Source organism: Egretta garzetta, unplaced genomic scaffold (assembly GCF_000687185.1).
Source record: "Egretta garzetta isolate BGI_Z169 unplaced genomic scaffold, ASM68718v1 scaffold610, whole genome shotgun sequence".
In the NCBI taxonomy this organism is placed as follows: domain Eukaryota; kingdom Metazoa; phylum Chordata; class Aves; order Pelecaniformes; family Ardeidae; genus Egretta; species Egretta garzetta.
The window spans coordinates 231,576-245,499 of NW_009258216.1; the positions used below are offsets into that span (position 1 = coordinate 231,576).

A 13,924-nucleotide genomic window follows, 5' to 3' on the forward strand; every position below is an offset into this window, starting at 1 on the left:
GAGGAGGCTGAGGGGAGACCTGATCGCCCTCTACAACTACCTGAAAGGAGGCTGTAGTGAGGAGGGGGTCGGCCTCTTCTCCCTGGTAACAGATGATAGGACGAGGGGGAATGGTTTGAAGCTGCGCCAGGGCAGGTTTAGGTTAGATATTAGGAAAAACTTCTTCACTGAAAGGGTTGTCAGGCTCTGGAATGGGCTGCCCAGGGAGGTGGTAGAGTCCCCATCCTTGGAGGTATTTAAAAGAAGGATAGATGAGGTGCTAAGGGACATGGTTTAGTGGTGGGATGGCAGGGTTAGGTTAAAGGTTGGACTCGATGATCTTAAAGGTCTTTTCCAACCAAAGCGATTCTATGATTCTATGATTCTAATAAAAGGCACCTGCTTTACAGGGCTATTGCAAAAGAAGCTTCAGAGCTCAGCCTTGCTTAGGTATGCCAAACTGCTTCCTGGCAGAATCTACCTGTTGGCATTGACTAGGGAGGCTTAAAGTTGTAATGAATCAGGTGGCTTAACCCCATCCTCCGTGGCACACATCATATTCTACTGAAGGTAGTGGGAAACTCTGTTTGGATTTATGGTCAGGCCCCATAGTTTCACCAGTGCGTGTTATTTTACATATCCCTCAATTCTGATCGTCATTTGTTCAAGAAAGCTTTTTTTTATACTGAGTACTGATATATTCATATAGAAGAAGCAAACCCTCAGTGGGTTTGTGTTCTATTAATGCCAACAAGCAATTGCCATATTTTGGTATTTTACTCCACACATAGAAAATTCAAACATGCATCATGAATTATTACAGTAATGGCAGCCAGGATTTGAGACTTCAGAATGTAGGACAATACCTTTAAATTCCCATTTCTTGGTTTCTCAAACTAAATGTTGTGAGCTTGAAGGTAAAATAAAATGTTGAGTGAGCTAACCAGAAAATTTAAAAGCATTACCATCTTCAGAGCACTCAAAGTAAATTCCCAGATCAACAGCTGTGAGATTCTGACCCTATACTAATGCCCTATGGCCCGGATGTATCTCAGCAAACAGTCTTCATCTTTATGACTACAGCCTGGAAGTAGCTGCAATTTCTGGTGCTCTCTAGCACATTTTTAGCCACAAGCCAGACAAGCAAGCTCTAGTTATTATTCGTAATATTTCATATTATGAATATTCAATATTCATAACTATATGAGAGCTCAAAAGGGAAAGAAAATTATGCACCAGGAAAGAGGTTTTGTTCAGCTGTCTAAATTACTCTAACAATTTTTATACATGTGTACATGTGAGTGTCAGAATGCCTCCAGTGACTGTCCTTGCTTAGGATTTTGAAAATGCTGTGTTTCCCATCCAGAACTCTGTGCAGGGAAGACATAGCACTGAGCACTGGCAAGCAGCATCACAGAGTAAAATTTTTAATTTACTGAATCTAAGCAGGGCCTAGGAGGCATGTAGGGCCTCCAGATGGGACATCCTTACAGCTCCAAGAAGGCATTTCAGTCAGCTTTGTGAAACAGAGGCAAGAGTCTTTCTCAGCTGCATTTTTCGTGTGTCTAGCCAGGCTTCAGGCTTGCCAGGATTTTGTCTCCAGCTTCTCTGAGGCAGGGATTTTACCCTGTTACTGCCCATTGAAAATTTTTGAAGGCCCAACCTCAAAAAAAGCCAAATAGAGTAATACCAGAGAAGTAACCAGCAGTACTTTCTCCTTGGTCCCCAGGTGAAAGGGGACACAAGCTAGGTCCTGAGTTTACCTGGAAAAATGTGAAATGGCAGTTGTGAGGCAGCATAGCTGTCTGACTGCAGAAGGTAGATCCCACCTCTTACAGCGCCACTCTTGAAAAGCTCCTGTGTTGAAACTGGGGGGGCTTTGGGGAGGTGGGTTTTTTCAAGTAGCTCCACAGATCTGTTTCTTCATTATTTATTAGGAGTAATATCTTGAACTTGATTCATGGCAATCCCTATTAACATTCATATCCCGACTGTCAGTGCAGAGCTAATTCAATTGCCATAAAGCCTGCTGAGTTCTGTATCTTTTCTATATGCCTCCAGATAGAAAATCTTGCTGAAGCTGTGTTCAGCCACACTTGTGCAATGCTGGCAATGCTCTTCACAGGTGAGTAAAGAGTAATGGAGGAAGAAGACAAGTTATATGACTTCCAGAATCATTGTAACTACCTGAGAAGAACCAATTCTTACATTTTACCAATGTTAAACCAGCAGCAAAGGAGAACCAGGTTCCTAGGCCTACAACACTGGACCAGAAATGTCATGAGATTGTGGAGGTTTTTGTAAGACAAATAGGGGGTTTTGTAGTTATTTGGGTTTTTTCCCCCCAGTCTTTCAACACTCTTGATCCCAGACATAATGAGACTGTACAAAAGTAAAAATAGCTGAGTGGGGACTGGGAGACTGGGGAGACGACTGAAGAATTGTAGCCTTCAAAATCAGTTTGTCAGTTCTGGGTACATGTGCATTTTGTGTGAAAGTTTTGGATTAGCTTTTGCTTCATCCATTTTCAAATTGAAGTCAGACAGTTTTGTAAAATATGTGCAGTTCACGCTGGGGATATGCATCTTGCTTGATAAAATCACATCTAATGATCCATAAATCCTGTTCTGGGTTCTTCTACAAAGCAAGCCCAAACTGTATATATTGGCGAAGTCTGTCAACAGAGGATGACCGCACTGCATATTGGTGTAAAAATAGGTACTGCTTTCCACAGGAAACTGATCTGTTACTGCCACATTCATTTCCCTAAGTCTTCTGCCTCTAAAGGGTGGTTTGCAGACGAACCGTTCACTACACCTTATGCCTGATCTCCCAAAACTCATCTTTTCAGATAGCATTTGAAATATTACAAAAGAAAGCAGAGGACGGTGCATGGAAACATCATCCACATTTCAGCAGCAGGGTTTGTGCTGTATTTTACCCATTTTATTCAGGCAGCTTGAATGGTTTTCTGAATGAAAGATTTAGATATTCCTTCTATCAGAGATTCAGGAAGACGATACACTTGTCACCTCCAAGTAGATAATTTTTTCATTGATCAGCCCTCAACATTTCCAAGTCATCTTATACCTGTGTTTATTATAAAGAAAATTATCCTGCAGCTTTTTCTAATATTTCCTAATAGTTTAAACAGCCTGCTTCTGTGAGCTGCTGAGCACTTTGCAGCCCTGCTGCAAGGGCTTCAGCTTCACTCAGTAAAGAGTGTAATCATGTGCATCAACCTCTTTGCTGAGCTGGAATTTGAGGGGATTCAACATCTTCCCATTGAGGGCCTAATACACTCACACAGCCAAAGTGAACCTTCCTCTTATCCTCTTGAAAGAGGTGGTGTGCATGTGAGGAGAATTTCAAGGCTCATTACAATAGCTTGTGCGCCTGTAATAATACAGCTATACTGAAAATTATTTTCTCAGTGCAAATCAAGTTAAACATACAGAACATTCTTTGCTCTGTCATGAAACACTTTGGGGAAAAAAAATTCTTATCATTTCAGAGAGCACCATTTACTTAAAGTTTTCTTTGTGGTAATGAACATTTAAAGTAGCAATCCATAACATTTACAGCTGTGGAAAATGCATTGCATGCTTTCCAGTTCAGCCCCAGAGCAGTGCCGAGGTCAGGACTGGAGGTCCCAGTATTCCCAGTGCATGAGGCCCTGGGCAAGCATAGCACCAGGCAATCCTGAAGATCGGTCCCAAAATAAAAAGCCTGACAAACAGTAAAACAGGCTGGAGGCGAACATAATTTTGTATTGGCATGCTGTGTGTGTACGTGGAGCCTCCTCAGGGGCTGCGGTCCCCGCCAGCAGAGTGGCAGTGTCAAACAGCAGGGCTGCCTGGTGCACTGGGACCCAGCACGCCAGCTCTGGCCAGCAGCTCGGCCAGCGCCACAGCAGCATAATTGATACAGCATCTGCCCGAGGAGCAGCTTGCATGAGCTGGAAGCAGAGGTTGAAGAAGAATAAATTAGCAGTCATAGGGATATTCTTAAGCCAGTCTTGCAAATACTTAGAGCTATGGTGCATACTGCTTTAGATTTGAAAGTGGTAACGCTTATTTTAAACGCTGCTGTTAACAGCAGAAGGCATCACAATTTGGGGAAGTATTTTCAAGATAGGGCCCTTCACTTTTAATCCAGGGGTACTTAAATTGAGTCTACTGCAAAATATAGTTGTTAAACTGAATTGCCTCTCCCATAACTGTTTCAGGGTGATTTAAGGGTTTGCCTATAAAATGGAAGTTATCAACCTATCAGAATGATCAAATTATTTATAGCACCTTGGGACCGCAACTTGAATCCATGTTTTATACGACGGCACAGTGACAGTGACTATGCTATTTTGAGTTTTGGAGAATTTTTGTACAGAACAGGAAAACATAAAACTTTTCAAGCACGAGGTTTAGAAAAATTCTGGAAAGGAGCATCAGTAAAGTGTATTATAATTTTACCTGTCTTCTTATCTTTTCTGTGCTCAGCTACTCTGAATAAAGTCTGCGGGCTCATTCCTGACCTGCTGTGTATCACTGCACAGCTTCTAAAATGGACATCTTTCTTCATGTGTTTTGAGATAAAGCCTTTGCCTGGAATTGCATGAAGACTCCAAATGCTAAAAGGGGATAAAAATGAAATTTCTTTTTAAATAAAGATAGTGTTGATTTTTCAGAAGTTTAGATGGGCAATTTTTTACCAATCTGTGGCAACTCTGCATTATGTTGGAAGGTAGTAAATGATGAAAGATTTTTTTGTCACCTCTTTAAGCATCGCTTATAACCATTCTTTAAATCAGTACTCAGAGGCTATGTTCATGATCTTTATTCATGATTCTTTAATCCATTATGACAAGTTAATAAACATACCTTCTTAATTAAGTTCATATGTAATTCAAAAATTTTGTTTAATGATGCCCCAGACAGCAAAGCATCTCCAGCACCTATCCAGTCACTAAATGAATTAGTGCCATAGGAAGCCTGTTCAGTAATCCCCAATACACTTAGTAGGTTATACACTACCAATGGTAGGCAACTGTGCTGTGATTCCCGTAGGAAGCTGTCAAAGAAATCAGCCTTTGCTGTAAGAGTGTCAACCTTGAATTATGTTTTTAATGTTAAGAAATAGGCAGGACTGCATTATTATGAGAAGGAATAGCAATGCTTTTTCAACTGAAACTATTAATTCTGCCAAAAGTAGTTTTATTTTCTGTCAAGCATATTGAAACATGACATTTTGCCTCAGGTTGGCTTGAAAACTTTGTCTAGGTAGCATCTCCTGGGAGCTACAGTTCAGGTGTCTCTTGCCTTGTTCCCCACTGAATCAAGCTCCCTAGTTAATTTTATCTCCCATAAGGGCATCCTGGTTATGCAGCTCTCATGAAGGATTGTGCTGGCTGTGGATAATTTTCTAGCATTGTGTCCAATCCTCTTTCAAATCTTTCCAGTGCTGGAATTCCCATCATTCCTTTGTGAGGTCCTTCCAAATCCACTCAAATCTGCTGGTCAGAATTGCTGGTTTTCCTTTTCTTTGATGGTGTTTATTTACTGTGGCCCTTAAATCTCTCTTCCTGGTATTTCCTCTTTTGGAACATTATCTCCTGCAAGACCTCAATGAGAATAAACCTAAAGTGTGGTTCTCCTAGTCTGTAGTATTGATATGAGATACAGGCATAGACTTTCTGCCTGTCTTTTCTTTGTTCTTTGAAGCCAGGTACCCACCAGTAAAATGCAGATTGTCCTTTTCATTCTCATTGGAAAATAGTGAGACTCTTGACTTAATATTGGCAAAGTGCTTAAATAATGCAGCAGTAGAAACATGTATAGATTAGGACTGGTTAAGTCAGTACCATTATGTTCAATCCAAAAAGTGTCAGCAAGTTTAATTTCTCTTCTTCTTTTTTGTTTTTTTTTTCTTTTATGTTCAAGATGTTGGAGCCTTTTTTGAAGAGGGAATGTGGCTTCGTTACAACTTCCACTCCCCAGGGACTAGCATGAAGGATTTAGTTAGCCGAACGCTTTTGAGTTCTATAGATCCTGAGACTGCAGCACCCGACCTCAACTTGAATAAAGAAGAGCTCAGCTTCAGCTTCAGTACAACCAAGTCTCCTTGTGTCCTATTGTACGTCAGCTCCTATACCCAGGACTTCATGGCTGTACTTGTCAAGCCATCTGGTAAGCAACTGCTCTGGGCTCTCTCCACTGAAGGCACAATTGATAATAACACCAGGACGGCATTCAGCTGAAGATCTGAACTAATGAGAAAGTCTCTTCACCCTTGTCATGTAAAAGTAAAGTACATGGGACCTGAACCTGTGTTCTGCTGTACTGAATTTTGTACTGATTTAACTGTTCAGTTCAGTGGGGCTTCACTAGCCAACCCTCGCCCTCAAAACAGAAAAAAAACAATCCCCAAAAAAACTGCTATAAGAGTTAATGCCATGAACTAGCATTATGGAGGGCACAAATAGGCATCCGCATGTATCACTAAAGTCAGTGCAATATCACCAGTAGTCAGTGGAAAGTGTAATGTACTGTTCTTCTGAAAACCTGACTACTCAATGAGGCGGCTAAAATATGGATGTAGCATAGTATATAAGGTCCTAAACATTTTGGTGATCAGTGAAGGTTGGATATGGACCAATTTCTGGTACAGTATCAGAATATAACTTGATTCCATATAGTGCCTTAGTGCCTCATAATTAGCATGATTTTACTACCATTCTCTTCTATGGGATAAGTTAATATGAGTATTCCACATGCCACTCAAATTTTTCCCTTCATGGGGAAGAAAAAAGGTCTATGAGAGAAATCCCACAACAGACATCTAAGCTATAAAGGTTTAGGGCTGCTCTTTTGGGTCAGAATATTTCAGGTTTTGATCAATAATGGGTCTGCAATTCCCTTTTCAAGCATTCTTTCTTTTAATCAAATATTAAAATTTGTTATGAAGAGCAACCCCCTTTTGTTTAGAAAAGCAAAATCTTTCTGGCAGTATGTCATGCATATCAATTAACCACTTTTGACTATACTTTTCTAACAATATAACTTGAGGTTTTCATTTCACCCTATATTATTAAATTTCCATAAAAATCCAGACGGTCACCCGTCAACAACAATTAAATGTGAGAATGAGAAAGTCTCTTGTGTAGATTATGTGTCAGTGTAAATTTGTTGTAATTTTGCCTTTATTCAATGCATATCAATGGTTTATTCTTCAGAAAACACCATGCTTTGTATAACTTCAAAGATTTTTACTGCAGCAAGGATAATGATCTCAACAATGTGCTCAATTTAATGTGCTCAAATTTGTACCGGTGGTCCACATTGTTCAAGGCATAGCTCCGATTTGTTTGGTTTGCAGTCTGGAGTGTTTACAAACACTTTGGGTTTGAGATGCTGGTCATTGTCACACTTCTGGGTTATAAACTGGAAGCAGCTTTCAGCCCAGTAGCTTTTTAATCTCAAACACTAGCTCTTCTCCTACTGCAGAGGCCAGCTCTGAGAGCAATTTAAGTGTAAAATGATAACAGTTGCATGTGAAAATAAAGAGGGGGAAATAGCAAGTGAATAAAGAGCAAAATACCTGAGGGTGCTTTTCAAATTTCTTTCACTAGGGAATCTGCAAATTCGGTACAGCCTAGGAGGCACCAAAGAGCCATATAACATTGATGTCGACCACAGAAACATGGCAAATGGACAGCCCCATACTGTTAACATCACACGGAATGGACGGGACATAGTACTGCAGGTAAGCAGGCAGTAAAGGTTGCTTAATTCCATTACTTGTAGCTTGTAGCATTTTATATCTTGATGGTCTCCATCCCTTTGAAGATACCAGTGCAATTTAGGAAATGAAAGATACAGTAGATGGGGTTCTGCTTACAGACAGCACTCCTAGGAGTTAACAAAAGCTATTTTCTCCCCCTATTGCATTGAGTCATGTTCTGAAATCCTCATTCTAGTGTGATGACAGCTGGGCTTCTACAGGTGTCACTGCAGATGCTTGAGAGCATCAGAGACATCTGGGCTGGTTGATAACATGGGACTTAGGGTAAACCTGCACTGTTCTTGAGCAGCAGCTGAAAGCCAGGAGGGATACCCTACAGCATCTTAAATGGCAGTAGGGCCTGATGCACAGGCAACTAAATATCATACCATAAGTCCTGAGTCTGCAAATGAGGATACCTTTAAATTTAATTTTAACCTGTGTGACAGGAGTCTAAGACAAGAATATTATTGAAGGCACATAGCTCTATCTTATTTAGTTTTTAGTACAGTACAGGCAGTAACTTCACCTCTCTCTATCTCAGTCTACAAACCTTTGAGATAATATAATAATATTTAAATAACTGAGGGAAGTACCGCAAGAAGCAATCAATGTTTCCAGACAGCTTTCTCTCTGTGGTCATTACAGCAGTCTGTTTTCATTCCCTGGTTGTCACATCTGCAAACATGGAGATTGCAGCAGGGTATGAGAACAGTTTTGTTGGCAGAAGAGTCAGGTAGATGAGATAGATTAATCTGGATTTGATAGTTCATAAGAAGCAAACCAAACCAATAACAAATTAAATATAAAAAGGGGAAGTCTCCTTGGGAACTAAGCCAAAAGGTGAAGGATAGTAGCTGTCACAGTATTATCTACCTAAAGATTAAAATAGATCCCTGACAGTTATTGTTTCAAGGCATCAAAAGGAAACCTTTTCAGTGCATTACAATGTCATTTGACTGAGGCTGTCAGTACTCAGAATAACAGTGAATTCATTGAAGTAGAATTGACATAAAATTAGAAAATTTGGAAAATGTCAGGTAATCTAAAAAATATATAAGTGATACATCCAAACACTTTTCAGGCTTTTAGAGGTTGGGAGGGGTGTATTTTGATATACGCATCTTTCTTGCATGCTGTTACATTTGGATTTATTTCTCTTACTGCTAAATGGAAGCTAAAGAAGACCTAGTTAGGTTGCCTTCTGCTGTTAAATACTTCTATTTGGAGAAGGTATGGCATGTTTCCTATGGAGTCATAGCTGGCTCACTTAGACAGCTGTAAAACTAAATAAATTATTTTCTAAAGGGATCAGATGAGATACCTTGCCCAGCTGGAAAATATGTGCACAGTTAAGTATCCCAGCCTTACATTTGGGGCTCAACAATTTTTTTCCCAGTGTTTTATGAGACCACTAGCTAAGTAGGGCTTTGAAGAGCCCAAAACATTTTGGTTATTGTTGTTCTGCTGGGGTAAAAATTTCCTAATCTAGTCAGTGTGTTTAAAACACAGCTGATTTATGTAATCAGAAAGCAGATACATTTGAGGCTTATTAAATGAGATGATCTGTCTGATGCACATGCAAGTGCAAGAATAGGGACAACAGGGACCTACACAAAGAAAATCCAGAAATCCTACCCCTACTGTATCCTGAAACAAAAGATTTCTATCAAATTTTGTTTATTCTTGTTGTGGGTTGACTTTGGCTGACCGCCAGATTCCCACCAAGCCTCTCTGTCACTCCCCCTCCTCAACTGGACAGAGGGAGATAAAAATATAACAAAAGGCTCGTGTGTCAAGATAAGGACCCAGAGATCACTCAGCAATCACCATCACAGGTAAAGCAGACTTGACTTGGGGGAATTAATTTAATTTATTACCAATCAGATCAGAGTAGGGCAATGAGAAATAAAAACAAATCTTAAACCTCCTTCCCCCCACCACTCCCTTCTTCCTGGGCTCAACTTCACTCCCAAATTCTCAACCTCCTCCCTACCAAGCAGCACAGGGTGATGAGGAATGGGGCTTGCAGTCAGTTCATCACACATTGTCTCATCACACACATTGTCTCTGCCACTCCTTCCTCCTCGCTCTCTTCCCCTACTCCAGCGTGGGGCACCTCCCACAGGAGACAGTCCGCCACAAACTGCTCCAGCTTGGGTCCTTCCCATGGGTTGCATTTCTTCACTAGCTACTCCAACATGGGTCCTTTCCACTTGTCCTTTCTACGGGGTGCAGTCCTTCAGGAACAGACTGCTCCAGTGTGGGTCTCCCATGGAGTCACCAGCCCTGCCAGAAAACCTTCTCCAGTGTGGGCTCCTCTCTCCATGGGTCCACAGGCCCTGCCAGGAGCCTGCTCCAGCATGGGCTTCCCACGGGGTCACAGTCTCCTTCGGGCACATCCACCTTCTCCAGTGTGGGGTCCTCCATGGACTGCAGGTGTATATCTGCTCCACTGTGGATCTCCATGGGCTGCAGGGGGACAGCCTGCCTCACTATGGTCTTCACCATGGGCTGCAGGGGAATCTCCGCTCTGGCACCTGGAGCACCTCCTCCCCCTCCTTCTGCACAGACCTTGGTGTCTGCAGGGCTGTTCCTTTCACATATTCTCACTCATCTCTTCTGGATGCTGTTGCACAGGGTTTTTTTCCCCTTCTTAAATATGTTATCCCAGAGTCGCTACCACTGTCACTGAAGGGCTCAGCTTTGGCCAGCGGTAGGTCCATCTTGGAGCTGGCTGGGACTGGCTCTGTCAAACATGGGTGAAGCTTCTGGCATCTTGTCACAGAAGCCACCCTTGCAGCCCCCTGGCTACCAAAACCTTGCCACAAAAACCCAATACAATTCTCTATAAGGAAGTTGATTTTGTTACTTATCTGGTTACATTCTGTAAATGAGATAACTGATATGAACAGAAATGGATCTGTTAAGTAGATTATTCACTTGAAAATGGGTCAGGTTTTCAAATATAAACTCTTCATTGTGTTTGAAAATACAGAAGTTAGAAAGACAATTTTTCTCAGTATCCAGAGGACAAAACATAAAATATGAGTTTTCTCTTGCAGATCAATGAGCATTTGAGTAGACTTTTATTTCCTGCTAAATCCTTCTCCAACCTGATGAGCAGCTGGTTTGCTTGCTTTTAAAGAAGACAGCTTGCTTGCCAGGTGCTGTTGCTCACACTTCCACATCTCTACATGGCATAAAAGTGTCACAAGAAGGATTTATTTCTCATCAAAGCTTCAATTCAAGAGCACTCAGTTAGTATTTTTGAGATCTTAACAGCAAGTCCATACTTAGAATACCTGTCTTTCTAGCTTACTCTAATAACCCTGTAGCACCAGAGAGATTTAAAAAATCTGCAGCCAGACAATAAATTGCTACCACGTGAACTATGTGAACTTGAGTTTTATCATGATTCTCAGGAGTTTTGCTTATATATAAATACAGTAAAAGACTCATTATTGAACTCTATGAGACCTCACCCAATGCTGGCAGACAGGAGACCACAGATTACTTACATAGAGTCAGAGTTACTGTCCAGTCAATCAGAATTTGAAGTGAGCTTTGAAATAAGCATATCCACAATACTATATACCCATAAGATAACAAACAAACACAAGAACAGTGTGAATTGTTTTCATTAGAATTACATCCCTATTCCTAACATAACAAGACATTCCAGAGTAAATGTAGTAGCAAAGACTCTGTCAAAAGGTTTTCATACTCCAGTTTTCTATATTAACTGACTGCAGACAAATCAGTAATAAGTTCTGTGTTAAATAACAAGATCCTATTTGTGATGACAGTGGTTTCTCAAAGATGAGATTACAGATATACAGTTCATTTAGGTGTCAGGAAAATAAAATTACATAAATTCAGGGACAAAGATCTGCTTATTATATGAGTTGGGCAAAATTAACTTTTGCTAATAAAAATTCCTATCTCTCACCTCTAGTAAAATACCAGGTAATAACCATGGCACACCTCCAAGGCTGTATTAATTCACCTGTGGCAAGAAAAAGCCCAGACTGACAGATGGGCAACACATTACTCCAATAAATGACATTTCAAGAGCCGAGCTTTAGGTCATGGAGGGCAAGTTTTACTTTGTTTGACTTCATTAAAAGGTTTCATGCTTCAGCAGGGTATTTTCCATACCATAAAAAACAGATCACACTTTACCAAGTGTTCATGGGTGATTAACGCTATTCACACATCAGTAAAATCTTCTTTTAAGGAAGTCAGGGACATAAACTCCCTAGCAGAGGTTCTGATCCAAAGCCCAAGGAAGTCAATTAAAGGCCTCCCACTGACTCCAGCAGGCTTTAAATTGTACCTTAAAGAACTGCAACAGTTGCATCCTTATTGCAAGACACATACCTCCTGCCTCTGTGTGTGTCCCCAGAGTAAAATAAGGGTGGAATCTGGATCAGAGATGTTTCTGTTCCATTGCACAAAGCTATATCAGCATGTTGCAAAGACAAAAAAGAAAAAAAAATTACATATGACATGCTTTAATTTGCAATGGAATAAAGCTGATGATAGTCAACAGACTTGGACTGGGCCTCTCCTCTTCTGTACTAAGATATTCTTGTAGATTCACAACAGATCTCTGGTTTGGATGTCATAGCTGCTTTAAAGCCATTTCTAGGAATGGGTTATGAGTCACAGCTTCTAATACCTTCTTTTTTCCTCAAAAGGACTAGACCTGAGCAACTTCTTCAGGACTCCAGTGTCCCAAACCTGTCCCTATACTTTCAGGACAACTATCAGCAGCCAGTGCACATCTGCTCAGAAGACTGTATGGAAGGATAGCTGACAGGTCTCTCTTTCAGGCTTGAACAATATGGAGAACTGTAGTAGAGAGGCTATGCATAATACCATATATTCACGCTGTTAATTGCTGACTCCGTTCAAAGTGAACTTAATTATGAGGCTTTATGGAATTCTTGACCTGAACTCAGCTGTTCATAAGACTGACAATAATCCAGAAAATTTGTTTGTACAGATCTCCATTTTCCAGCTTCACCAGAGGCAAGCAGTAAAAATACCAATCATCTGTGAAAAATAACCAATGAAATATTTGGCCCTTACCCAAATGAAACCAAGAAGAAACAGAATTTTTGCAAGTCCATTCTCTGATTTCCATTTTGAACTCTGCATTACTTGAAAAGAGATAACGTTTGCAAACTCCTAAATGCTTAAAAAATGTAAATCATGCAAAGTTAATTCAACACTAATCTGAAGTACAAAATAAAATGGTAAATGTAATAGCAACAAAATAAAATGGGTGAAGTAGAGCAAAACACTCTGCATATAATCCCAAGATTAAATGCAATGAATATATCCAAAGATTTTTATAATTATAGATTAAATTTTGGTCTCATTAAAGGGAGTGGGAACTTTCTTACAGACTTCAGTGAGGGTATAATTTCACCTCCTATTATTATTGTTGCTGTAGAATCATACCTAACAATCATGTTTCATATATTTTGAAGCCTCAACAGAATATGATTGCTCTTAACAGAGGCCATAAAATTTCACCAAATGATTTTCTGCAGCTAACCCAAAAAGTAATGATAGCAGTATAACACATTTTCTAGAAAGATATTTTTCTAGCTTTAAAGACTTCAGATGATAGAAAATTTGCCATATCCTTTGGCCAAGTCTTCCAATGGCTAAGTGCCATTCCTGTAAAAAATTTGCACCTAATTTACAGTTTGAGTTCTGCAGACTTCAGCATTTAACTTTGGGGTCTTTGTGTTTATGCCTAGTAGATGAAAGAATTGTTTGGTGTCAGGTGTCATTCCCCTTCACACTTTTTTAGAGAGGCTGATTAAAACATCTTTTCATCTTGTCTGTAAGAAGCTAAATAAATTGAACTATTTTAGTTTACCATTAGAAATCTATCATTTTTGAGCCACAAAAAATTTTATAACTCTTCTCTGAAAATTGCTATTCTACTGCAGCTGGCATGAATAAAACATTTTCTAAATATCCAGGACTTTAACCACAGGTAAACATGTAAACCATAGTTAATATCAATGCAACCACAACCCCCTGCTTTTTTTCTAATAATCAGGTATATCTATTATAGTAAAAGTATATTTAATGAATTTCCAAGCAGGTTTTGCTTTAAATAAAAAAAAAAAAGTAATTTGTTGTA

At 40.0% G+C, this 13,924-nt stretch overlaps 1 protein-coding gene across 1 annotated transcript in view; it reads left to right on the plus strand.

The window, feature by feature from the left end:
• Positions 1-13,924, plus strand: part of CNTNAP2 (contactin associated protein 2) — a gene marked incomplete at its 5' end in the record, with an annotated part of 206,777 nt that overhangs the window by 119,531 nt on the left and 73,322 nt on the right. The window contains 2 exons of the mRNA XM_009643874.1: positions 5,916-6,161; positions 7,604-7,737. Of these exons, the coding sequence (XP_009642169.1) occupies positions 5,916-6,161; positions 7,604-7,737 (380 nt within the window). The remainder of the gene's footprint in view (positions 1-5,915; positions 6,162-7,603; positions 7,738-13,924) is intronic.